Source organism: Rhinoraja longicauda, chromosome 16, assembly GCF_053455715.1.
Source record: "Rhinoraja longicauda isolate Sanriku21f chromosome 16, sRhiLon1.1, whole genome shotgun sequence".
Taxonomy (NCBI): domain Eukaryota; kingdom Metazoa; phylum Chordata; class Chondrichthyes; order Rajiformes; family Arhynchobatidae; genus Rhinoraja; species Rhinoraja longicauda.
The window spans coordinates 27,322,420-27,349,790 of NC_135968.1; the positions used below are offsets into that span (position 1 = coordinate 27,322,420).

The 27,371-nt window shown below is 41.6% G+C and overlaps 1 protein-coding gene across 3 annotated transcripts in view; it reads left to right on the plus strand.

Annotated features, from left to right (window-relative positions):
* ablim1b (actin binding LIM protein 1b) overlaps positions 1-27,371 on the plus strand; it is a 255,966-nt gene that overhangs the window by 169,884 nt on the left and 58,711 nt on the right. For all 3 annotated transcript variants that reach the window (XM_078413455.1, XM_078413457.1, XM_078413456.1), the window contains exons 7-8: positions 14,777-14,864; positions 18,984-19,042. In XM_078413455.1, the coding sequence (XP_078269581.1) occupies positions 14,777-14,864; positions 18,984-19,042 (147 nt within the window). The remainder of the gene's footprint in view (positions 1-14,776; positions 14,865-18,983; positions 19,043-27,371) is intronic.

Sequence of the window (27,371 nt, forward strand, 5' to 3'; positions counted from 1 at the left end):
TTGTGAATCTGATCTTTTGTAAACAAATTTCATTGCATAGCACCTAGAGGAAAGCATTACCTCACACGCCTCCATTTAAGCTCTGTGGCTGTGCAATGTCTTGTTGCACTCTGTCAAAAGGACAGCATAGACAGTCGAGGGTCAAATCTCCCTTGGGTTCCTGATCTGCCCTTCATGATAGAATACAGAGCACTGCTGCAGAGGGATGGGAGGAGAATCCCACCTGCCCTTTTAATTGAATCAGTCCACAGCAAGGTCATGTTTGCACTAAGCGCAGGAAGGAAATGCAAAACAATGTTGCCCTTTTTATATTGGAGAAAAACACTTTGCCTGACTCAATGGTTGCTTTGAGGAGAGATTTTTTAATTGTAAATTTTAAACTGTTGCCTCTGATATTAACGATCCAAGTCCTGGAAAAAAATATTCGCTGTTATGAAATCAGTTGTATATAAATTTGAAATAAATCATTTTAATTTGAGCAGCATTTCTTCTATACGCACATCATATTCCATTACTTTATTGATTCCCTTTGCCTTTTACACATGCACTGTTTGATTTTTAAGTGTTGAATCTTGCTCAATAGATTGCCTTCCAGGTATATTTGGAGATGCTTGAGATATTTGAAGCGAGGCGTAGATGAAATTAAATTGAAAACTATTGAGGATTTAAATAGAAATTGATTTCGATTTTTGTACCCCATGTTCCATAAATATTGACATTCTATCCTGTAAGAATAAAGTGATAGATAAGCTAAAGTGCAAAGATAAGCTATAAGGTTTTTGGTTATTGAATTTCTCCTATTCTTCTGACGTGCTCAAACATACAATGGAAATTTGCAGTTGTTGCCCAATTTCCATTTCCAAGTATTGTAACTATTATTATCTCATAATCAACAGTTTATTCATTGGCGGACAAGGAAAGCAGGAGCATCTTAATATCTTTGAAAAATGGAAAAAGCTATTGATAATTATTACAACAATATCAGAATGTATCATGTTATCTTGTTGATTTTGACTTTGTTTTCATGTTACAATAACTAGGTACTGAAAGTCATGTGTATATGCATAATATGAATTTGCACTGAGTGGAACAATTGTTTCTAATGCACCTGATAAGTGAATTGCTCGTTAGATATTTTGAGATCCTCCATCGTCTGAAAGCTCCAAAGGTCACGTAAACAGTACCAAATATTGACAGGCAATATAAAGAAAATAAACGGTTCATGCTTCACACCATGTTAAGGTGTCGTGTGTAACGTATTATGCTTCCTCGGTCATTTCGTCACCATAGTCTTCTAGACATGTTATCTCGACATTCCTCTTAATTGTCAATGTATTAGCTTGATGCCAACTATTTTTGTAAGGGTGGTAGGGGTATTGGTCCCCTTTAAAGTCTACAACTGACAGAACCAAATATTTATTCTCCTTGTTGAGAATAAAGTTACGTAGAAATAACTGTGATCCTAAAATCACACCTTTTTAGAGTTCATTGGATAGCAATAAATAATGGTGCCCAGGGTCTGATGTGCCCAATTGTATTTGATACATAGAAAGTCATGAGTGAAACTTTGCCTGATTTTTTTTCTAGTTACATTTTATTTTTCATAGAAATTGCACTGCATGCCACATTAAAAAAAACTGCCGTGTGCTTCAGTTTTAAGACCAATTCATCAAACCTGCACTACAGTACTTTCAGTTGTACCATGAGAATTGAGTGAGGGATTGGCCACTGTATTAATCTAGGTTTTTAACAAGAAATTGCTTTTTTGGTCGCCTGCGTTAAATACGTGCCACCAGGTGTACCTACTCCCAAATACTTGGAGCTAAATATAGAAAGATTAATACAACTTGGGACCAATAGATAAGTTAAACTTTAAACTTTATTAGACTTTAAACTTTATTTTAGACTTTAGAAATACAGCGTGGAAAGAGGCCCTTCGGCCCACCGAGTCCATGCCGACTAGTGATCACCTTTTACACTGGCACTATCCCTCACACCAGGGACAATTTTATAATTTACAGAAGCCAATTAACCTACAATCCTGTATCCTTCTATGCTTTACCTAATCAAGTGCCTGTCTCTGAAACATAATGATTGTACCACATTCCATCCTCTCCTCTATCAACATTCCAGATATCAAACATTCTCTGTGTAAAAACAAAACTCTCAAATCCCTTTAAAGCTCCTTCCTGTCAGCTTAATACTATGTCCTCTTGTTTTTGATACCCATTCCATGGGGAAAACAGATTCTGGCCATTCACCCTTTCTATTCCTAATTGCATATACTTGAACAGGCCTTGAACCTGGTGAGACGCAGGAGGAGCCCGGCCAGGACTCACCCCACAGAGCCCAGTCCCTCCACGCACCAGAGTCTCCCAACCACTGCAGAGTAGTTATTAAGAAGGCTGATCCGTGGGCGTTGCTGCTGGGACGCAAGTCGGGGCCTGATCGACCCCGGCTGGGTCACCTGGGCGAGGGTGTCTGATGTTGTGAGACCTGAAACACCCCATGACCCCAGGTCACATCACCGAGGATGCGTCCCAGCGCATCCAGAAGACGTGTCTTTCACACTAATGGGTCACCTCTTAGCTTCCTTCAGTCCAAGCAAAACCAACCAAGCCTATCCAATCTCTCCCCATAACTAAAGTCCTACAATCCAGACAATGTCTGAGTGAATTTCCTCTGGAGTCTCTTCCACACACCCACATCATTTCTATAGTGTGACGGTGACCAGAACAACACATAATAAGCCACGTGTAGCCTAACCAATGTTTTGTAACATTTCAAAGTAACATACAAATTTTAATATCCTATCTAAGTATTATAGACACATCCAACCTTTAAATGTATTTATAGCACATGCCTTCTTCACCATCCTATCGACTTGTGAACTCCAAGGTCCCTCTATTCAGCCTCATTTCCTAGTGCCCTTGCATTCACTTTAAATGTTCTATCCCTATTTAACTCGACAAAATACATCACCCCTGCCCTTGTCAGGGTTCAATTATATCTACCAATACCCCTCCCAACTGCCTTTCTGATCTACACACTGTTGTGAACAATCTTTCTTGGTATCCACAGTAACGGCAATTGTCAAATCATCCACAATCATTATAATCATTCTTCCTATATTCACATTCAAGTTGTTAATTATCACATACAACAAGCGTCCCAGAACCAGTCACTAGCGTACACCAATGGTAACAGGCTTCCAATCAGAAAAGCATCCTTCCACTCCCACCCTCTGCCTCCTATCACCAAGCTAGTTTAGGATCCAATTAGCCACCTCCCCTCACATATCATGTGCATTAACCTTCTGGACCAGCCTACCATGTGTCCATGGGGACCCTAGGTAAATGCCCTACTAAAAACCATGGAGACAATGCTTACTGCATTGCCTTGCTTATCACCTTAGTAACCTCGTCAAAAACTCAATTAAATTAGTGAGACAGGATTTCCCTTACACAAATATATGCCTGACTATTCCTTTATCTATTAAGAAACGAAACCACATTAGTTATCCTCTAGTCTTCTAGTGCCTCACTTAAGGCTAATCAAGATGCAACAATCTCTCTGTCAGGGCCCCAGCTATCTCCTATCTTGTTTTCAATGACATCCTGGGACAAATCACATCCAATCTGAGGGTTTCAACAATCCTTCAGTGACACCCACCATACCTACTCCCCCCCCCCCCTCCCTCCCCCTCCCTCCCCCCCTCCCCCTCCCTCCCCTCCCTCCCCTCCCTCCCCTCCCTCCCCCCTCCCCCCCCTCCCCCCCCCCTCCCCCCCCCCCTCCCTCCCCCCCCCCCTCCCCCCCCCCCTCCCCCCCCTCCCTCCCCCCCCCTCCCTCCCCCCCCCTCCCTCCCCCCCCTCCCCTCCCTCCCCCTCCCCCTCCCCCCTCCCTCCCCCTCCCCCCTCCCTCCCCCTCCCCCCTCTCTCCCCCTCCCCCTCCCCCTCCCCCACCTCCCCCTCCCCCACCTCCCCCTCCCCCTCCCCCCCTCCCCCTCCCCCCCTCCCCCCCCCCCTTTCGTGTGGAAAACATCACTACACAGTAAAACTGAACGCAAAACTCAAGAGCTTTTCGTGTCAAGAATAGAGCAAATAAAGTTGGTGCTGGCCTCCATTATCAGACCCAGTGGAGGAGCAGGTGCCAAGAAACTGTTAAACAATCAAATGCAATGGTCTGGCAAATGATTTGTTTCAAGAGGTCTCCAGTGGGAATTAGTAGAGTACACAGTTCATTTAATTGCATGCTGATGAATCGTGTGATAAAAGGCCTTCCCTTCACGTGCTCTGTTATTTGTGAAGGAAATCGTGCAAAACCGTGGCTAGGAAATTGTGGAGGAGAGAAGCCTCTGGATGTGGAGAAGGAATGGTGATCAGAGAGGTGGGAGGGACCATGCTGATTGATGAGGACAACAATCAAGGAAAGTGTGGAGTTCTGGGAGTTGGAGGTCAAAGGAGAGTAGTGTGGGGCTGATTGACTTAAGGTGTTGGTGGTTGGGAAGTGATGGTCAGGGGGGGGGGGGGGCAAGAGTCAGTTCTACTGCACACTAATGGGTTCTTCAGTCATCCGTGCCCATGCCAACCTTTTTCCCCAACTACACCAAACCCATTTCCATTTGAAACCCTGGTTTTGTTTCTCCTTCAGTAAAAATCATCTGTACCACTGTCCAACTTTATTTCCCATTCTATGGTCTGGACCAGTGGCGGTTTTGTCCCCTTTTAATTCTTTTTTTTCTCAGTCCTTCCTCAGACTTTTTCTAGACAAAAATAAGAATGAATCGGTTTGACCTTCCCTATAACTGTTTTACACTCCATCATAATATTGTAATCCGCATTATTGCTTCATTGTTGAAGATGGTTTCTAGGATGGCTTGTTTGGTTTTGCCAGCAGTACTGGACCGCAGAACAATCTATTGGATTCTGCTCATGAATGGCAACGATTTGTGTTGGATTTAGGAAAAAACCTCCAGCTGCGCAGAGGGAAACAGAATTATTGAGTTGTTTGGCCGAGAATAACAGGTGGTTATATCATTTTGGATGCAATGCTGCTATGGTAACCCAATATGCAAATACACTGTCAGCCCAGCTGCAAATCTGTGATAGTGAACATTTAAATATTTTAATCTTAATGCTTGCAAGAGTTCTTATTGGAAATTCAAGAGGGAACAATCTGAAATATTGTTTTCTGGAAGAGGCCATTAGTTCATTGAAGTGAGATTTTCCCTTACAATGCAAGTCAAATGCCACACCACCAGTTTTTCGATATTTTCTTACTCCATAGTTAAAGTGCATTTTAATTTTTGATATTGTGTTAATGAGCAAAACAACACACATGCAACCAGTGTGAGAATATTCTCTCCATGGATGAGATTTAAGGTTTTAAAGAATATTGCTGGGACTGAGAAATAAGATGAATTAACAGAAGGCAGATTCTCCCTGCTTCAGGGTGCAGAATGGGAAGTAGAGTTGGAAAGCAAAATTGGATTCAGAGGGAAAGTAATAAAGCAAAAGGGTGGGAAAGTACAAATTGAACATAAATTGAAATTTTAAATCAACTCATGAAAAAATCAACATCTGAAGAAATGCAGCTTCACCCTTGTTATCGTTGATTTTTGTGCCAGAGTAGTTAATTGCCAATGACTAGCGCACACCATATTGTTGAAAGGGCGCTTACATGTGAAGTTACAAAGTGGAAATTTATGTGCCAAATTTTTAAGAAGTTATGGCACATCTTTTCAAAAATAAATGATGAGCCGGGGAGTAATTTTCAGATATTCATATTTATCTTTGATCGATCCTGCCTTCAAGACAGTAACATTTACAAATAATTAATGGTGCCACCAACCTTGCTCTTAAATTGAAAGTAAATTCTGGACTAACATTTCTTTATTAATACAACATTGATTGCACTTGTATTATCCAACTGTTGGTACTACGTTGGAGAAGGAGGAGCTAAATCGTAGAAGCAGCAATATTCTTGTATTAATATTTTTCTTGCCAAGGAAAAACCTTGGTGCCTTGATGTCAAACTCAATGAGGGCCCAGCCAGCGCACGTGGTTCTGACACACATGATGCAATGTTGTGTCTGTGGGTTTCATTAAAAGGCAGCAGATCTGTGCTTCTGTAACTTGGAAATCTGTAAAATGTCTTTACAAATATCAATCAATGGAAGTTCCTGTCTCATACTTGACCTGGTGCAATTCGCTCCAATTGAAGCTATTTTTTGGTACGTAGTTATGGAACGATCTCTTGTGGACCATATAAATTGAGATTTTTAAAGATGGATATTTAACAAAAAGCTTAGTCGTTCAACAGGTGCCAGAGTTTTTGTTTCCTTTATCAGCGCCAAGCAAAGGCGGCTAGCCTGGCTTTTCCTCTTTTCTACAGCCCATTGGGTGAGGTGGCCAAGGGGAAGGATGTATAACCTCAGCAGTGTTTAATTCTCTAATTAGTTCTCTAATTCTTGATTCCCCTACTCTTGATTCTCCTACTCTTGATTCCCCTACTCCCTATCCATTCCCCTCATGATTTTGTAAGCCTCTATATGATCACGCCTTAGTCTCCTGTGCTCCAAGGAATAAAGGACCCTACAGCTCAGGCCTTTGAGTCCTGGCACCATCTTCATAAATTTCCTCTACCCTCTCTCCAGCTTAATGGCATCTTTCCTAAAGCAGAATGACAAAAAAAATGAACATATTACTCCGTGCAGCCTCACCAACATCTTGTACAACTGGAACATAACATTTCAACTCAGCAAAATGTTCCAGCTTGCCCTGTCTATCCTTATAGCTCAGGCCCTCGTCCTGATAACATCCTCATAAACAGTGTTTCAGCTTCTGTAATCCTGAGCCCATTAAAAACTCTCCTGTCATAACTTGTACAAGGTCATTTTTACCCAAGAATGCTGACTCTGCCGACCATTCCTGGCTCGTATTTAAGCAGCGTCTCAGTTTTCAGCCCATCCTTTGATGGCTCGCCTCTCCCTTTCTGTTATCTCTTCCAGCCCCACAACAGTACCCTGGGACACCTGCACTTCTCCAAATCCATCCTCCCAAACATCCCTGATTTAATCCATTCATCATCAAGAATTTCCTCAGTAAATCATTCTGTTTCTCTTCTCCTTACCTCCAATTGAAATACTCCTTCAAACGTAATTTTTTTGACAAGGAATAGCCCATATTTCACCTAACGGTGCTGGGGGCTATCATTTATTTGGTAATACTGCTCTGAAGCACACTGTCGTTTTTTCAGTGCACCAAAGTCATTTTTATTTCACGATATTAAAGGCATTCATTTTGTTGCCGGGGTAACCTTTCTTCCACCTCCTTTAATGGCCATATTTATCAATATTTCAGAGCTGCAAAAATGAGTTGAGAAAGATGTTATTTATGTGAGAACAACCCACTTTAGTAGGTACAGCTATCAGGAGGAACCAAATGGAAGAACGGAACATTTTTTAAATTAAAAAGAAAAAAAATTAATATTAAAAATATTTTTTCTTCAGCAGTGATTTTTATAGTTGATTCGGAAAAAACTCTGCCTAAAAATGAAATTGGCAGCTGTTGAGAATATACGTTTCGGGCAATAGTGACGTGAGAGATCCGTGATTCTGGGGAATATAATTATTTTCACATTTGGATTACAGTCGCCAGCATGTTAAGAGCAACACCTGCAGTGCATTGTGTCAGTAGAGCTCTGACAGTGCTGGAAAATGTGAACAAACAAGCTTGGAGACTCCCTTGCCCTCAGTCACGTGTGCGGAGAGTCTGAAGTAGTATATCCAGATTGTCAATGGGAGAGCAGCAGTGTTCATTCACAGCAAAGGCAAGTGGGGCGGAAGGTGGGGAAGTCTCAGCCTGGTTTAGTTGTATATTAATTGCCGGTTGGGTTGGCAAGGGTGTATGGATACTCGAGTTTCATTATGTGGATGCACTTAATAGACAAGTGGAATGAAACAAAAGCTCATAAATGCCGGTTTGTATCTATCAAGAGGCACAGAGTGTTTTACAAAGTATTTAATCAAACTTTTAACCCATCTGTCTAGACTTGAAGCTATCAAGGGTATTTTGGGTTCCTTTTGCCCATTGCACGCAATTTCAGCTGTTTTCATTATGTATCTGATGTGGTTGATTGAAGAATAAGCTAACTAAAGCTTCCATATATTTGCTATTCCTTGCATGTTTATTTCTTTGAGGCAGAGTGAAGAGATTAAACAAATATTTTTCCACTTATGTTGAATTTGCTGCTGGTTGCATTAAATCAAACCAGCTTGTTGCATAAGAACAGCAGAGAAGGGAAAACGAGCTGTGGAAAGCTTTCTCCCAGTTCCCTGAGAATATGGAAGAGAGCAAGCACAGCCACGCCTGCAATCAGGAGTCAAACTTTGCTTTGTTGAGAGCTAACGCCTTTTCTGGCCGCACACTGTTATTATATATTCTGTGCTTAAAGCCACGATTGATGCAAACAGCTGAATCATTTCCAACGTGATTCCATAAATACTAGTTTGGGCACTCCATAGCTGTAGAAGGTCTTACAAACCATTCCTCGGCGACAATATTTGATTGTACATTTAAGATTGTTTAATAATAGTTACGTCATCAGTATGGTAAAACCTTATTATTCCCAACCTGGCTTTTATAATGGACATTGCCCTGGGGCTTTAGTGATTTGGTGTCGCAGTGGGAAGGTGTATTTCTGCAGCAGATGCCTGCTTCCTGACTTCACAACTAGATTTTTGAGTGGCTTGGTATTGAGGTAGACTACAGCCTTTGATCTTAAGTGGTAAGTTTGATTTTGGTACCTGTGAAGGAAATATCAAACGTGCTTTTTTATAATACATTTCAATAAGAATTTTTGTCAGCATTGTCATATAAAGGGAAGGGCATTGATGAAGGTGAATCTTCACATCATGGTTTACCCATACTTCAGCTCCTGTTGTGAAACTCTCCAGTGTCATCTTCTCTGTAGCTTACAGCCTGCTGTTTAGCTTGCCAGTCTGTATGTACTCAGAACAAGGTCCAGTTAATACAGAGGAGTGCCCATTCGCTTTGCTGAGGGATGGCGACACTGTATGAAAGCAGGAAGCATTGGATTAAGCGATCAAAAAATGTGACATGTGAAGTCAATTTGTGCATGATGAATGGATGACGTGAGTGGGTTTGTGTTTTTGGGGAAGTAATTTGTGAGAACTTAAAATCTAAAGGCACACCGCCCGTTCGGAAGGATTACGAATGAGTGAAGAGACCACAGGTGTAGAACAAGGCTACCTCTCACAGGAAATGCTCACTCTATTTTATAGGCAGCTGTAACTTATAAAAAGCTATGGTGGTGTGAAAAGAATGGAAGAAAGTATTGGGATGAGAGTTGGAGAGATGTGGAAGATCCAGTATAATGGCTTGTTATGTGCCGTTTGGCACATCCAAAGTTTCCTCATTTCTTTTCACCTATTGTGACCTAGCCTTGTAGCAGCACGAGAATTGAGAAAGGACAATCCAAACAAAATTCATTTTTGATTGCATCTTATTGATAGTAGGTGGATTAAAGTAGACAAATAGTATAGTGGACATGGTAAGAAATAGCGCAACTTGCATCAAGGAAGCTACTTACACATGGTCATGCCCATGCTCAAAACTGTTCATGCTCAATCCAGCCCATGCTTCGCCCTCAGTGCACCCCCACCCAACAACCATACACAAACCTTTTGTTGACCATGGTTTAAATTGAGATCCAGATCCCACTGCCATAGAACATAGAACAGTCGAGCACAGGAATGGGCCCTTCCGCCCACAATGTTTGTGCCGAACATGATGCCGCGGTAAACTGATCTCATCTGCCTGTGCATGATCCATATCTATCTCCCCCGCACTTCCATGTGCCTCTCTAAAAGCATCACAAGCACCCCGATCATATCTGCCTCCACCAACAACCCTGGCAGTGCGTTCAAGGCCCCCACCACTCTGTGTAACATAAAACTTGTCCCACACATCATCTTTAAGCTTTCCCCCTCTCACTTTGTAGCTATGCCCTCTAGTGTTCGAGATTTCAACCCTGGGGAAATAGTTATGACTGTCCATCCCTATCTGTGCCTCTTATCATTATATATACACTTCTGTCAAGTCTCCCCATAGCCTCTGATATGCCAGAGAAAACAATTTGTCTATCCAACCTCTCCCTGTAGTTGAAACTCTCTAATCCATGCAGCATTCTGGTAAACTTCCTCTGCACCCTCTCCAAAGCCTCCACATCTTTGCTGTAATGGGGCGACCAGAATTGCGCGCAATACTCCAAATGCGGCCTCTAGATCTGCACCGTGATTTCAAATGTAGACTAGAACTGTCAAATGCCATGACTAGAATATAGAGTAGTGAGAACAGGCCCTTAAGCCCAAAGTACCCTTGCCGAACATGATGCCAAGTTAAACGAATCTCCTCTGGCTGAGTGTCATCCCTAGGCATTGTTGTCACTTGTGGATCACTCTAATACCAAGACTCAGGTACTGGATCCTGAGAACCTGTTCCCAGAGTGCCCTGATCGCCATTGATAGCACCTTATTGTCCAAGCTATTGACCTGCTTTTAAATCTGCCTAATCAAAGACATTTAGAAAGTTTGAAAGGAACAAGATAATTGAAAATGATTGTAAAACAAAACAATTTACCTAATTTAACTTTTATTCATTCATTAAAAACATAAAAATAAAAAGTTACCAATACTTATCTTTTCAAACCCGATCAGTAATCCCAAGGGAACAGGTGAAAAACACACCTGATCCCTAAGCTCTGTTCAATATTAAATAAGCAGTGGAGTGGGAAGTCGGGTCTGACCTCCAGTTTGGTTCTGACTTCTGCCTTGCAACGTGTAAGTGTACTAACTAGAATCACATCGATCTGAGCAAAGCTTGGTGCCAGCAGTTCCCTTTTGCAATCGTAGACTATATGTTTCAGTTCAGTTCAAGTCAACATAGTGCTAATACCTGCTCAGGATTGCAAATATTCCCATGGTCGGAGCAGTGGCAACTGGGTGTGGGCGTTTCTGCTTAAGAATTGTGAAAGAAGTCACATGGCCTGAAATGTTCTGTTAAAATTTAAACTACTTTGATTGTTATTTGACTGTTGCTAACATCCTCTGCCTTCCCCTCAGTGACTGGGTGGAGTGCACAAGTTACAGCTGCTCAATGTGGCACCCTCCTCTCCCAGAAGATTTACTCAGTTTAGCAAGTTGTGTTTGTGTTCAGCACATGACCGGATTGGCTTCCTGCCTTGTGTCTGCATCCTACTTATTTGCCAGGGTTTGCTGTGGCTCAAATGCTTTGGCTTTCTTAGAATCATTAAACAGAAACAGGTCGAAGGTATCACAAAATGCTGGAGTAACTCAGCAGGTCAGGCAGCATCTAGGAGAGAGGGAATGGGTGACGTTTCAGGTCGAGACCCTTCATCGGACTGAGGTGTCGATTTGTACCAGCATCTGCAGTTATTTTCCTAAACAGAAACAGGTCCTTCAGCTCCACATGTCCATGCCAGCCATCTGAGTAAGTTCCATTTGCCTGTTTGTCCCATATATCCTAAATCTTTCCTATCCATGTCAAAGGTTGAGGGGAGACTTGGTAGGAGTAGATTAAAATGTTGATCGGCATTGATAGGGTAGATGATCAGAACTTTGTTCCTGGGGGTGGAAATGTTCAACACTAGATGGCAGAGCAAAAAGGTGAGAGATGGAAACTTTAATGGAGATGTGTGGGCAAGTTTTCCTTACACAATGAGTAGTGCGAGCTGGCATGAGTAGTGGGGGACAGTGAGTAGTGTGAGCTGGCATGGGTAGTGGGGGAGGCAACTACAATAGTGGTGTTTAAGAGGCTTTTAGGTAGGCACATGGAAGTGCAGGGAATAGAGGGAAATGAATCATGTACAGGCAGATGAGATCTTTAACTTGACATCATGTTCAGCACAAACATTGTGGGCTGAAGGGTCTGTTCCTGTGTTGTACTGTTCTATGTCCTTTATACCTGACCAAATGTCTTTTAAGTGCCATAGTTATACCTGCATCTACCACTTCCTTTTGTTGTTTGTTCTGTTTACAGACCACCCTGTGTATGAAAATGTTGCCCCCCAGCCCTCCTTTAAATATTTTCCCTGTTCACTTTTAACCTATGCCCTTTAGATTTATTCTCCCCTACTCTGGGGAAGGGATTGTGGCTATTCAAGTTATTTAGGTCACCCCATTACAGGAATGATGTGGGGGCATTGGGAAGAATACAGAAGAGGTTTACCTGGATTCTGCCTGGATTAAAGGGCATCAGCTATTAGGATAGGTTGGACAAACTTGAATTGTTCTCTCCGGAGCGTTGAGGGAAGATTTGATACAAGTATATAAAATTGTGAGAGGCATAGATAGGGCAGACAATCACAACCTTTTTCCCAGGGTGGAAATGTCAAAGACAAGGGGCAAGTTTACAGAAAATGTGCGAGGCGGGTTTTTGTACATTGAAAGAGGTGAATGCCTGGAACACACAGCTAGGGGTCACGGTGGAAGCAAATACGATATAAGTATTTGAGAAGGTCGAAAGGCCTGGTCCTGTGTTGAAATGTTCTATGTTATGCTACTCATAATTTTATAAACCTCTTTAAGATCACCCCTCAGCCTTCAATGCTACAGGGGGAAAAATGACCCAATCTATCAAACTGTATAACTCAAACCCTGCAGTCCTGGTAACATCCTCATAAATCTTTTTTGCACCCATTTCAGTTTAGTAACATCCTTCTCATCGTCGGGCAACCAGCACTTCAAATGTGGCCTTTCCAACACCTTGTACAGCTGAATGTGTCTTTAGTTTGACATGCCCAGAAAATATTCTTCAGCCAATTGGCCCATTCCTTCCTGAACAATTTTCTCCTCCCGTGACACCCAAAGATACCACCTCTTCTGATTCGGTTGGCAATTACGACCACTTAGAGTGTGTTATGCAAGGGCTTTGTTTTTGAGGTAATAATAAGCTATTTTACTGCAAAGTACCAGAACCAAACTCAGTCCTGTTCCCACTAAGCATGCACATATGGTCAGTTACAAGGACATTGTTTTTGTTTTATATGTAAACCAGAATATCATCACTGTATTGCATATTTGATCAGCGTATTTGAATTGATTTTTAATTCATGTGATTTGCTTAACGAGATTGAATCAGATAGTGGTCTGCAATTTTGATCGTTTTGGTTTGAGCATTTAGTGAAATACAATAGAATCGAGCATCATATCCAGCCTGGAATAACGAAACTAAGAAATCAATAGGGAAAGTGAAAAAGGCACAGATGAAGCAAGTTATCGCCAGCAAATCTCCCCATAAAGCATCTTCAGAGCTGCAGGTTGATAAGTTGTAGAAATGTGCTGCACGGAGCACTCAAGGTGCAGCAGGGTCAGTCAGGGAAGATGGAAGAAAAGCCATTGGTGGTGGGTGGGTGGGTGGGTGGGTGGGGGAGGGGGGTGGTTGTGTGGTAAGGTGGTGGAGGGAGGTGGTGGGATCAGCAGACATTGTGACATGCCATAAAGAGAAAGGGTTCATATTAAATGCTGACACAACCAGTTCAGAGATCAAAGTATGAGCTGGTAGAGAATTTGTGGAGATGTAACATTCCAAGGGTCATTATACAAGGCGAGGTGATGTAGTCTCCATCATCCTTTCCAAATTCATCACCTAACCTTGCACAATAATGACAGAAATGAAAGTCAGCGAAAAGACTATACATAATTACAGTCAGGCCATCCACTCTACAATGTAGAATTATTATTGAAATTGTCTTCCCTTTTATAGAAAGGGAAAAATCAGTGCAGCATATGTAAATTTGTGTGGAGATAATGCATGATTCTCAGAGCAATGGGTAAGACAGACACAATACATGGCAAGGTCTGTTACTGTTTATTGTGTATTTCCTTAAGTGTGCAATCTGAGATGGAAATTTATCTGAGATGGAAACTTCTGGAGCTGAAAGCGGAACATTCAAAAATGCCCAGTATCAGAATTAATATTTCAGCTTGATTATTTGGGTTTCTTTCACTCTTTTTCTTCCTCCACATATACTGCCTAAAGCATCAGGCATCTCCAGCATTTTCCTGATTTTAGTTTCATATTTTCGAGCATATGGAGTTTGCAACTTTTCAATTACAACTTACAAATGTTGTCCCTTTTTCCCCAGTAGTTACCTTGCACAATGAGTATATTCAAATATCATGTCAGAAGAGCACTTCAATTGTCAATTTATTTTAAACGGTACATTCTGAGCTCCATGTTGATCTCGTTATCCTGGCAACCACTCCGCATTACTCAACACAGCAGTGCAGGAAGGGCAAGTTGAGTTGGAGTTTGCTGACGTGACAGATTGCAATTTGGTTTACGCTATACATTTATTCCTGTCACCTCCTGGTTACCCTGGCAACTGTAGAGTCAAGAATGACAATAAAAGAGCATTGTTCCTTATGTCTCAAAGGAAACTTGGAAGATCTTCAAGTGTCACAGTGGAGACTGTAGTTGCAAGTATCTTGTGTGTGTGAATCTGCAAATCTGCGGTGTGTCTAAAACACTGCTCCACTGGTGTCCTGCAGAGAGGACTCACTGCAACGTCATTTCATTTGTAGTTAATTTATTCAATCCAGGATTGCTCTATGAATATAATTGGAAGCTATTACACTTTGAATAAGTCTAGATCCTGACTGACTGTACAGCTTGTTTTGTGCAATATAGTTCTCTTGGACATGATTGCTAATGGTCACTTTGTTTGGATCTAGGCAGGAGACAAACATTATCATCCGAGCTGTGCACGATGCAGCAGGTGCAACGAGATGTTCACAGAAGGAGAAGAAATGTACCTGCAAGGTAAGATGTGTCAACTTTCAAAATATTGAAGTTTGTTTGTTCTGCTTCAGATGAGGAATAGTAGTCGGGACAATAAATAGTTGCTTCTCCTCCAATGACAGCATTGAGTATCTTCAAGCCAGGTACATCATGGTACATAGCAGACGAAGGTTCATTTTTCACCTCATACAATAGCTCAAACTTAATGGAATGCGCTAGAGTCATAGATTGATACAGTCTGGAAACAGGCCCTTTGGCCCAACTCGCCCACACCGGCTAACAATGTCCCAGCTACCCTAGTCCCACTTGCCTGCGCTTGGTCCATAACCCTCCTAACCTGTCCTATCCAGGTACCTGTCCAACTGTTTGTTAAACGATGGGATAATCCCAGCCTCAACTACCTCCTCTGGTTCCATACACCCCCCACCCTCTGTGTGAAAAAGTTACCCCTCGGATTCCTATTAAATCTTTTCCCCTTCACCTTGAACCGATGCCCTCAGTCCTCGATTCCCCTACTCTGGGTAAAAGACAGTACATCTACCCGATCTATTCCTCTCATGATTTTGTATACCTCTATAAGATCTCCTCTCTTTTGTTTCATTTAATTCCTCAACTTATTACATATAAAATGGAGCTTATCAATCCGAGGGCCATATAAATAAGAGTGAGTGAAAAAAAATTCACTTTGTCCCTCTAGAACAGAGAACATAGTACAGTACAGGAACAGGCCCTTTGGTCTCCAATGTCCCTGCTGAACATGAAGCCTACTTAAACTAATCTCCTCTGTCTGCACGTGATCCATATCTCGCCAATCCCTGCATATCCTTTTGACTAACCTAGGTTAATTTGAATCCTGTTCAGAATCACCCAGACTTTAATTTATAACTGCTCTCGGTATCCTTAACTGACAGGCTTGATTGAAACTTGTGCACTTAATTCCAGTTCCGTTAAAACAGGATCAGAAAAATTAAGTGACTTAAAATTAGAAGCAAAGATAAAAGGATGACAGTAACAGGATTTAAAATCCTATGCATTTTTGGGAGCAGGCACGGTAGCGCAGCGGTAGAGTTGCTGCTTTACAGCGAATGCAGCGCCGGAGACTCAGGTTCGATCCTGACTACGGGTGCTGCACTGTAAGGAGTTTGTACGTTCTCCCCGTGACCTGCGTGGGTTTTCTCCGAGATCTTCGGTTTCCCCCCACACTCCAAAGACGTACAGGTATGTAGGTTAATTGGCTGGGTAAATGTAAAAATTGTCCCTAGTGGGTGTAGGATAGTGTTAATGTACGGGGATCGCTGGGCGGCACGGACTTGGAGGGCCGAAAAGGCCTGTTTCCGGCTGTATATATATGATATGATATGATATGAAACAGACTTTCAATGGAGTATAACCCCTTTTTTGATCTGGTGCAAGTACAACCAATATTAAAAGGCATCATAAACCTGAAATGACGATGGTTCACTACACCTGAGGATAATGTATGAAGTGATCGAAGTGAAATGGGACATTGTCTCGGGATGCTCTTTTGAATCTCAAAATGGTGAATTATTTGTCACATTTCTTGCCAAATCTGGGAAGTGTTGGAATTGAAGCACATAGAGTGGGTAAAACCATTGTAATGAAGTTCCATGCTTTATTAAGAAGATCCCACTCCACAGGAGTCCACACCCATCAAGTGCAGGCAGAGATCAATTTAACTGTTCGGCATTGATGTTGTGGGCTGAAGGGCCTGCTCCTCTGCTGTACGCTTCTATGTTTTATGCTGTATGACCAGAGATTTTGAGACATCCTGGATTTCTCAATCACAGAAAAGACATTTGGACAGGTACATGATAGGAAAGGTTGTAGAGGAATATGCGCCAAACGCGGCTGGTGTAGACAGGCATCTTGGTCGGTATGGGCAAGTTAAGCCGAAGAGCTTGTTTCTGTGCTGTATGACTTTATGATCCTCAATGTAATTTTAGACACTTGCAGCAATTAGTTGACAGTGAGAATGTCCAGTCAGTAATGTTATTATGCAGCTGAGCAAAATGTTGTAAAATAACACCAAGGAGGACCTTTCATTCCATTTCCTTTGTTGCCACCTTATGTCAGGCAGTGAATCAATGTCAAAATGTAGTTCAAAATTGTTGCTAAATTTGGCGATTAACTGGAGAGTGCATTCAAGTCATTGTTTCCCAGTTGCAACATTGCCAGTAACTAAACAAAAAAACCCCATACTGCCATGATAACATTTAACTATTATCTTCGGCATAGGATTGAGAGATATATGCAACTCTGTTTTTCAGTTCAGTTTAGTTTATTGTCACGTGTACAGTGAAAAGCGTTTGTTGCAAGCCAACCAGTCCGCAGAAAAACAATACATGATTACAATGGAGCCATTTACAGTGTATAGATACATGTCAATGGAATAACGCTTACGTTAATGCTGCAACAAGGAATCTCCACCAGAAATATTCACCCACATGAAAGAATTAATCATAGTAATGTTTCCAGGATGAGGGAAAACAGCAAAAATATTAAAATGAAGGAATAGAAACAAAAGAACTGTAGATGCTGGTTAATAGACAAAAAGACACAAAGTGCTGGAGTAACTCAGCAGATCAGGCAACATCTCTGGAGAACATGGCTAGGTGACATTTCGAGTCAAGACCTTTCTTCACACTGTCATGGAATCTGAAGAAGGATGTCGACGGGAAACGTCGCTTATCTATGTTCTCCAAAGATGCTGTCTGACCTGCTAAGTTACTCCAACACTTCATATTCTTTTTTGACTGAGGGATTTGTGTTTGGAACAAAACATTGAAAGGAGATTTGACGAATGTGCGATATCTCAGATAAGGTTAAGAGAACCTGCTCCCATTAGCAAATGGTTCAAAGGACGGATTAAAATGTCAGATAAAGGATAAAGGATAAAGTGAGCAGTTTTAAATACTTGGGAGTCCGCATCGCAGAGGATCTGACGTGGGCAACGCACATTGCCGCACTGGTGGGTAAGGCTAAGCAGCGCCTTTACCACCTTAGACAACTGAGGAAATTCAGAGTGTCTCTGAAGATCCTTCATTGCTTCTACTCTGGGGCTGTAGAGAGCATCCTGTCCGGCAACATTACAGTCTGGTTTGGGAACAGCTCTGCCCAGGACAGGATGGCCCTGCAGAGAGTAGTGCGTTCGGCAGAACGCACCATGGGAACTACACTCATCCCCCTGCAGGACCTATACATCAGGAGGTGCAGATCCAGAGCAAGCAAGATCATGAGGGACCCCTGCCACCCCAGTAACGGACTGTTCCAGATGCTACGATCAGGCAAACGCCTCCGCTTTCACGCTGTGAAAACGGAGAGGATGAGACGGAGCTTCTTCCCACAGGCCATCAGGACTGTCAACTTTTATAACCCCAGAGACTAAATTTTTGTCGACACTAATAGTAACTTATTAACTTTATTTATATGCTGTAACTGTAATTCTTTTTGTGCACAACCCGCAGGCATTGCCACTTTCATTTCACTGCACATCGTGTATGTGTATGTGACAAATAAAATTTGACTTGACTTGACAAGGGGAATTTGAGGATTTTTGTTTTACCTAAAGATTGACTATGATTTGGAACTTACTACCTGTGGGATGGTGAATGCAGAAGGAATTGATTTCTGAAAAAGGGAATTGGATAGGCAGTTAAAAGAGAATAAATTGCTGTGCTCGGGAGAAAGTTAATGGCACTGACCCTATTGTTTTACTAGAAGCTGTTATAGACTTGATGGGCTGAGGATTGCTTCCTGCAGTATGGCAATTCTATTTCTAAAATACTTGTTGCTTGAAATAAATGTATTTTTCTCAATGCTCTTGATGTTAAACTAAATTCAATTTTTATACCTGTATCAGGTTCTCCCATAGGCTGTCATCAATGCTGAGGAAAATAGCCTTTTCTTCTCGGCCGCAGTGGTTGTGAACATTTTAATTAAACACTTAGTTGTTTTGCAAGGTTTCATATTGTTTTCTTTGTGTAGGTCATTCCTCTGTTTTCTATTAGCGAGTCAAAAATGAATTAAGGAATGTAATACATGACTTGAAACTCATTTATTGAAACAAGTCATCAATCACTTCACGCTAATGCTCACGTTCTATTTTTTCCCCCAAAATAGGCTCTACAGTTTGGCATCCCGACTGTAAAAAGTCGACCAGGGTTGAAGAAAAACAAAGGGTGAGCTCACTTTGAGAATAGCAATAAAATTCTCTATCTTTGTTAACATGGATTTGGTTCAAAGAGTTTGGAAGTCCGTCACAGCACATCTTTCATCAATTCTATTCCTAGTTGTTGCTTGATTGTAAGTGAGGGGTTTGTCTCCATCAAATGCCTTTTAAGTTATCTTATTTATGAAGATCGTTGCAGTCTACAATCTTTTGAGCCTACAATTTTGTTGGAAGTAATGCATAAGATGCCTTCAATCAGGCATGTCAGGAGGAAAAGAAAAATGTAATTGTTTGTCTTTCTACGCTGGATGCATTTATAATCTGGCATCCATCACATTAATCCGATAACAAGTGTTTCGAAGACCTATTTTTGGATGTCATGGTATGTGGAGCAGAAAGGCAGTCGCAAAAATTTAATTTGATACTTTAAAAAACAATAATGATACATTAATATTTGTAAGTGCAAATTAGCCAGATTTTTTTTGTTGTTCATTATCAAAATGGTGAGAAATGTAGTGTGTTCAGAGTATCCAGCTTGATAATGCACGTAAGGATAGTATACAGTTGCAGTGATTAAATAGGAAAGCTAATAATGCTACTCTTTATTGCTGGTGGAATTAAATGCAAATGCAGAGAAATTATGTGGAGAGAATATTTCCTTTTATCTGGAATTCGGGGCCACTGTTTAAAAACAATGGGTTCCCATTTGAAACAGAGATGAGGTGATTTTTATTTCTCTCTCTCTCTGAGGTCACGAGTCTTTGGGACTCCTCCTGAAGGGACTATGAATATCTTTACTATAGAGGTAGATACATTATTAATAAGCAAGTGGGTGAAAAGTGACAGGGAGGAATGCAGCACAGAGAATATGACTAGATAATAGAATGATATGATGATGGAACATAGAACAGTACAGCCCTTCAGCCCACCAAGTTGGTGCTGAACATGATGCCCAGTTAAACTGATCTCATCTGCCTGTACATGATCCACACCCCTCTATTCCTTGCACTTCCATGTCCTAATCTAAAAGCCTCTTAAACGGCAGTATCATATCTGCCTCCTCCACCACCACCTCTGGCAATACATTCTAGGCCCCCGCTGAAAAGCTTGCCCCACAAATATCTGTTAACCATTCCCCTTCCTCATCTAATAGCTATGTCCTCTAGTATTAGGCATTTCCGCCCTGGGCAAAGTTATCCTTCAGTGTATTTAATTACCCTTAAAGCGTACCTTGACTAAAATCGTATCTTGTCTTTGCAAAAGCTAAAATAGCCAAATGATATTGAATAGTGGAGCCGGCTTTGTGGAACCTGTAACAGGAAGGAAAGGTTCAAGAGAGTAAGGATGGTATGGGTCTCTGATGATGCCGGCTGCCTTTTTGAGGCAGCGACACTTGTAAATCCCTTTGATGGTGGGGATGTTAGTACCCGTGATGGTTCCATGCATATCAAACAAGCAGGGGCAAGCCTGAAGACCCAACAATTGATCTGCATTATTATGAGTTGGCTGATGACTTTGTCATTGGTTACCAGCCTGAGACCTACAACTGCCCTCTTGGTCGAGGAACAACGTCATTTATGAGCGTCAACCAAGAAGCAGGTGGGATTTGCTGCTCAACTGTCGTTCAAGTGTCGTTCAGATCCTTGACCCCTGAAGTTGGCTCCGATGCTCCACCTCTCACCCCATGGCACTGTGAAAACACAGGCTCAATATTTACTCAAGGAGATGAATAAGTGGGCCTCCTAATGAAAAATCAACAAAGCTTGCTTAACAGTCATTCAACCATGGCACACCGTTTTGCAGAGGTAATTGTTTTTAACCTGAAACCACAATGAGCGATACAACATGTTCAATGTATCTTTCTAGCCTGTTCACTTTGTTCTCTAATTAGGAACTTACTGGGATATTAATGGCACCGTGGAGTTTACATAAGTGTGGATTTGGTATCCAGTTCGATTACCCAACTATTGGCAAAATAATAAAAATTAGAGGCAAGATTTAAACCAGAATTTCCATAGTTATTTATTATATACAGGAAGAGAATATAAAAAATAAAAACACAAAGTGCTGGAGTAACTTAGCAGGTCAGGAAGATTCTGAAGGACATGATTGATGATGTTTCGGGTCAAGAATGTTCTTCAGACTAATTGTAGTAGAAGGGAGAATGTTGGAAAACAGCTGGGGGGAGGGAGGGAACAAAGCATGGCAAGTGATAGGTGGATACAAACGAGTTGCGGGGGGGGGGGGGGGGATTTGATTAGCAGTTGAGTGAACAAAGACCAGAGATGAAAAAAACGATGAAAGGCTGCAAGATGAGGAGAGAAGCAGAGTGAAATATGAAGCTTGAGGAAGACATATAGGTGGAAGGGGATGGGAGGGCAGGGGAAAGGAATGGGGGGGGAGGCAGAATAGAGGGAGAAATGGGTGTGTGCACTCAGGTGGGGCACTGGATAGGGGAGGGAGGACGGTGTGGGAAGGGTTTTGTTCCCTAAAATTGGCAAGTACAACATTCATACTGTTGTGTTGTAAGCTACCCAAGCGAAATATGCAAATATTAATTTCACAAGAAAAGTAGGAGCAAATTAAATAATGAAATATTCAAAATGGAATAGACACTTCTCCGTAGTAAGGACTAAATCATTGTGAGAGGAACTGCTAAAATGTAAGTTTTTACGAAATGTTGGGAAGAAATTACAGAGGAAATGGATAAATTTCACAAAAGTGCTTGGGATCGCATCCAACATAATGGAAAAGAGAGGCCAGACAGTTTGAAGCCCCAACAATTACATCTGCAGTAAAATTGTGCCACTGATTTGAGGTTGCAGCTGGCAGCAGAACTCTGAAACATCATTGCATTGTTTTATGCTGCGTAATTATTGTCTTCAATTCATATATGAACAATATAACAGCAGGTTCACTGTGAAATAGGCTACAATGTAATATTGGCCTGTCGCTTTGATGCTATGCTGAACAGAGAACCAACGTTCCTTTAAAGTGTGTTAACAGCCGATCAGATAAAATTAAGTTTTACAAAATGTTTTACAAATTGGATCGATTATTACATTTTATTCTGCTCAAATCGCATTGGATCTAGATTGGCAACATTGGACAACATAAAACGAAGGGTGTGATTTGACCCGAATAAAGCTAAAGAATTTGGAATCGTTGATATCAATGAAAATAAAATCAAATAACGCTGAAATTACACGTTTTGGTGAAATTACATACCTGAGGCCTTTTCTGTTTCACTACCATGACTGAGTGTTTAAGTTCAAATAGAGCTTTACCATGACCCCTGGATGCTGTTGGAAGGCTGCTCACTTTCACCTCCAACATGATCTACATGATGCCTAGGCGAGTCAGAACATAGAACAGTATAGCACAGTAACAGGCACGTCAGTGTTGACTGAGTTAACACAATTCATTTTCTATCCATTGATATCGTTATTTAGGGTGATTTTTGTAACACATCCGGATCAAATGCAGTTACTGTTTCTAAAATAAATGCTGATGACTAACGAAAATTAGGTCACATTAACAATAATCTACCTTTTATTGGCTGGAAGTTATTCTAATTATTCAGAAGTATAAGTTAAAGCAGACTAAATATGAAAAACATCTTTTTCCTGTGTTCTTCAAACAAATTTGGTTAACCTTTGCACGATTTGATCTGGTAGTTCATTATCAGGTGTAAATTTTATCATGGGCAATATATTCGGTTGTTAGCGATTAGCTTCCAACGCCAGCCATTTTGGAATTGAAATTGATGAAGTCTTGGTGGTTTGGAGAAACGGATTTGATGAGTGAATTGATGTTGTCCATGTCATTCTCAGTTTGTTTTTCTCCCAATTATTGAAGTTGCTTTCTATCTCATCTTCTTTCTTTGTTTAGCTCAAGAAACAATTTCAAAGACCACTCTTGAGAAAGGTTTGCTCCTGAGTGTTATTGATGTTCTACTTCTGGCACCACTATTGCCTGATGCTTGTCCTGACTATGATGTTGCTCCTTTCACAATACGTTTTGTATAAATCACCAATGTTAAACAGTGTTTGAGGGGTGTTGCGGTGGGAATAGGACGCGTGCAATGTAAGCAAACCTGTTCATATGGCATTGTTGCTGTTGCATTGACAAGTTCCCTGAAGTTCATTGGTCATTCTACCGATAGAAGAATGAGAAATCTCTAAAAACGTACAAAATTCTGACAGGGCTCGACAAGGTGGACTGAGGAGTCTAGTTGCAGTCTCACAATAAAGGATGGGTCATGTATGATTTGATGAGGAGACATTTCTTCATGCGGAGGGTGGTGGACCTTTAGAATTCTCTACCCAGAGGGCTATGGAGGCTCAGTAATTGAGTTCCTCAAGAATAAAGATGGAGACATTTTGGAAATCAAAGGAATTGAGGGATACGAAAACAATGCCCTGAGCAAGGTCAGCAAAACCTTGATGAATGGCAGGGAAGGCTTGAAGTTACATTCTATCAGGTCACCTTTCTTTGTTTAGCTCATGAAACTATTTCAAAGACCACTTTCGAGATGGCTCATTCCTAATCCTTGTGGTGGCTTCCTGCTTAATGTGTCCATAAATGCTTTCCTTTTTTAGTTTATTTTTTGTATTGGAGATACAGCGTGGAAACAGATCCTTCAGCCAACCGATTCCGCGCCAACTAACAAATACCTGTACACTAGTTCCATCCTACACCCTAGGGATAATTTACAGAGGTCAATTAACCTACAAATCTGCACGTCTTTGGAATGTGGAAGGATGCCAGAGTACCTGGAGAAAGCCCACGCAGGTCACAGGAGAACGTACAAACTCCGTGCGACAGCACCGTAGTCAGGATTGAACCTAGGTCTCTGGCGCTGTGAGGCAGCAATTCTACTGCTGTGCCAATATTGTGATCAATTTTTGTGGACATTTTGAATGCCTGTTATTGGCCATCCTGTTAATAGGAAATATCCATATTTGAAACCAAATCATGCTGAGCACAAAGCCCTCTCCATAAAGATCTTATTTGAAATTGCTTTTCTCTCAAGAAAGGATTTGCACAGATCAACCCAATGAATAGGCTGATGCTTCACCAACTGGATGGGCCACCTTGTAAATCAAGGAGTAGTTTTAAGAAATCATCCATTTGACCAACTTGGAACCCTTTGGACGATGCCAGAATGTTATAATTCCTAATCCTTGTTCAGGCCAAATAATAGTCCATGAATTAGACACAAAATGCTGGAATAATTCAGTGGGTCAGGCAGCATCTCTGGAGAAAAGGAATATGTGATGTTTCGGGTCGGAACCTATCTTCAGACTGGAGAAGGGTTCCGACCCGAAACGTCACCTATTCCCTTTCTTCAGTGATGCTGCCTGACCCGCTGAGTTACTCTAGCATTTTGTGCCTTTCTTTGGTACAAACCAGCATCTGCAGTTCCTTCCTGCACAAACTCCATGAGTTGCCAACTTCATCTACTTGTCAACACCACCTGCTTTACACAGTCCAGATGGCAAGGAATTAACTTGAATTCAAGGTTCAGGACCCAGGCGTTTAGCATGTATGAAGAAAATATTTGATTATTCAGGCTGGCATTTGGGCAGAAGGGAGCAAGAGACTAGAAATAATTATTTGCCAATACAAATAATTATACGATAATGGCAAAAGCCATACAGACAACCCCATCTGAAAAGGTTTGCTTGTTCACACCACCTTCTTGCCTCTCTGAGCAGGCCACGGCACTGAGCTAACAGGTTTTCACTGTCAGATCTGATTCTGTCACCAAGTCAAATCATTTGTTGCAACTAATTCATTTGTCTTGTTTGTTGATACTTATGCTGTGTGTTGGAATGGCACAATCTCCCTAAACAAATCAGCAAAACATGTTCTTGAAGAAAAAAGTGTGAATATCAGTGGGTTCTTTAGACTTTTAGAATTATTTGTGTCAACATGCATCTTAGAGTATCTCTATTCGCTGACACCAATTTATTTTTAAATGCAGTTAATTGAAAAATGCATTCTCATGCCTCAAAAAATTAAATTCCAATAAAATTGCAGCATCAACGTCTATTTAGATCCCCCAGAGCTAATTTTCAACCATGTTCACTTCCCTCGGGCAAAGTTCAGATGCTTTCACTTTACTGACAAAAGCTTAGAAGGCATAGACTAGGTGCAGCCTTGTGGGAATAACATGTGCAGGCATTACGTAAGGGTTCTGTTCTGTCAACTCTGACGTACGTCAGAGTTGAAGTAAGTCGGAATCACCACTCCCATCCCCTGCCAGAAATGACTCACTGTGAGTATTAACTATCTCAGCGGCGACCGTCTGGGTAAGCACCGATGCCATTGTTGGCTTGGATTCCATATCGCTGATGCGGCACTTTCAGTGGTGTGCGGCCTTCTGGGTAAGCACCTCTACCATTGCCAGCTTATTTCCAATGTAAATTTGAGTGATCGTACAGTTTTGTGGAAATTACACCCCGCCTTGATTGCATAAGGGACTGAGTACAAATTTGTTAACGCAAGTATGAGTTTACTTAAGTCACGTTTTGCATTAGTCGGGGTGTGTCTGTACTGACTGTAATCCTTGAGCATCCTCTTTTCCTGGACAAACTGTTCGAACTGCTCATTTTTTGAGTTCTGATGCAACTCTACCCCAGCATCTGGAAACTCCACTATTTTGTAAACATTAGCAAGAAAGTGGTGGTTTGATGCTGAACTTTAAAGGAAGGATAGAATTTGGTCAATGAAGTAAGTAAACCATTGTGGCAGGGCCCATGTTATTGTGGTTTGAACTTTTCAGAATAGCCTTGTTATTCACTTTCAGTAGCAAAGTTGTTCATTCAGACAATCATTGGAGAGCTTAGTTATATATTAAAGAGTAAATATATGTCTAAGAATTATATTTATTTGCAAATATATGAACATGGATTTGAGGCTTGGCATTTCGTGCTGCAGGGGGGTTAAACAAATTAAGTTGTTATTGATACCAGAATGATGTAATCTTACACCTAAGGTTATTATCATCACTGATAGTGGTACTGAATCTACCTGGAACACCTAATTATACAGTATAGTATTTTTTGAGTGAAAGACGGGTGATATGTTAAATAATTATTTGCCAATACAAATCTATTTTAATTTCAGATTTGCAACATCTGACACATTTTGTCTCTGGGCTCCTCGATTGCCAGTGAGGCCACACACAAACTGCAGAAACAGCACCTCATATATTGCTTGGGTAGCCTTCAACTCAAAGATTTGAACATTTGAATTCTCCAATTAAAGATCCAAAGTGCTGTGGTAACTCAGTAGGTCAGGCAGCATCTCTGGAGAACATGGATCGGTGACTTTTTGGGTCTGCACAGGGAAGGGGGCGGCGGGGTCAAAGAAGGAGGGGGGTGGTTTTGATTAGTTACCTATAATTGATTTCTCTAATTTCAATTATTACCCACTTCTCTTTCTCCTACCCCCAACCCCACATTGCACATGTATTTCTCCCTCAATTTCCCACTCTCCTGGTCACCCTGCTCCTTTCACCTCCCATCTCCCTAAGTCCCACATTTCCTTTTTATCCCCCCATCTTTCCTGTCCCCTTCCATCCAAAACTCCCCTTCCACCTTTACATTCCACCCCACATCTGACACCCTGGTGTCTCTTTTTCACCTCCAGACTTTGTCACTTACTCCACCTATTTGACAATCAAACTCCCTTCATCTCTACTCGCCTATTATTTGCCAGGCTTTGCTGCACCAGCCTTCTCCACCCTACACCTACAAGCCTGAAGAAGGTTCCGACCCGAAACATTGCCCATCTATTAATTCCACAGTTGCCGCTCAACTGCTGAGTTCCTCCAGCACTTTGTCTTTTGGTACAAGTGCATTTATAATGACACATGTTGCCACACACAAGTGCAATTGCAGGCAGGCAGGCAGCAGCACTGGCGGGCTTGGGGGAAGTGGGTGGGAACGGGAAAAGGGAAGGGGTGTGAAATGTGCACAATGTCATTTTGGTCCATACATTTTAAGAACAGAGTACCACAGCCATGAGAGCCACTGCCTCACAGCACCAGAGACCTGAGTGCAATCCTGACTGCGAGTGCTCTCTGGATTAAGTTTGCACATTCTCCCTGTGACTGAGTGGATTTCCTGCAGATTTGCTGCTCCGCTCCCACTTCTCATAAATGTGCAGGCGGACAGTTTAATTGGCCACTGTAAGGTGTCCCCCGTGTGAAGATAAGTGATGGAATCTGTGAAGAGTGGATGAGAATGTGGAGAGAATAATAGAAACAGTATTAATGTAAGATTAGTGTAAATGGGTGCCAGATGTCAGTGGGGACTCATTGAGTCGAA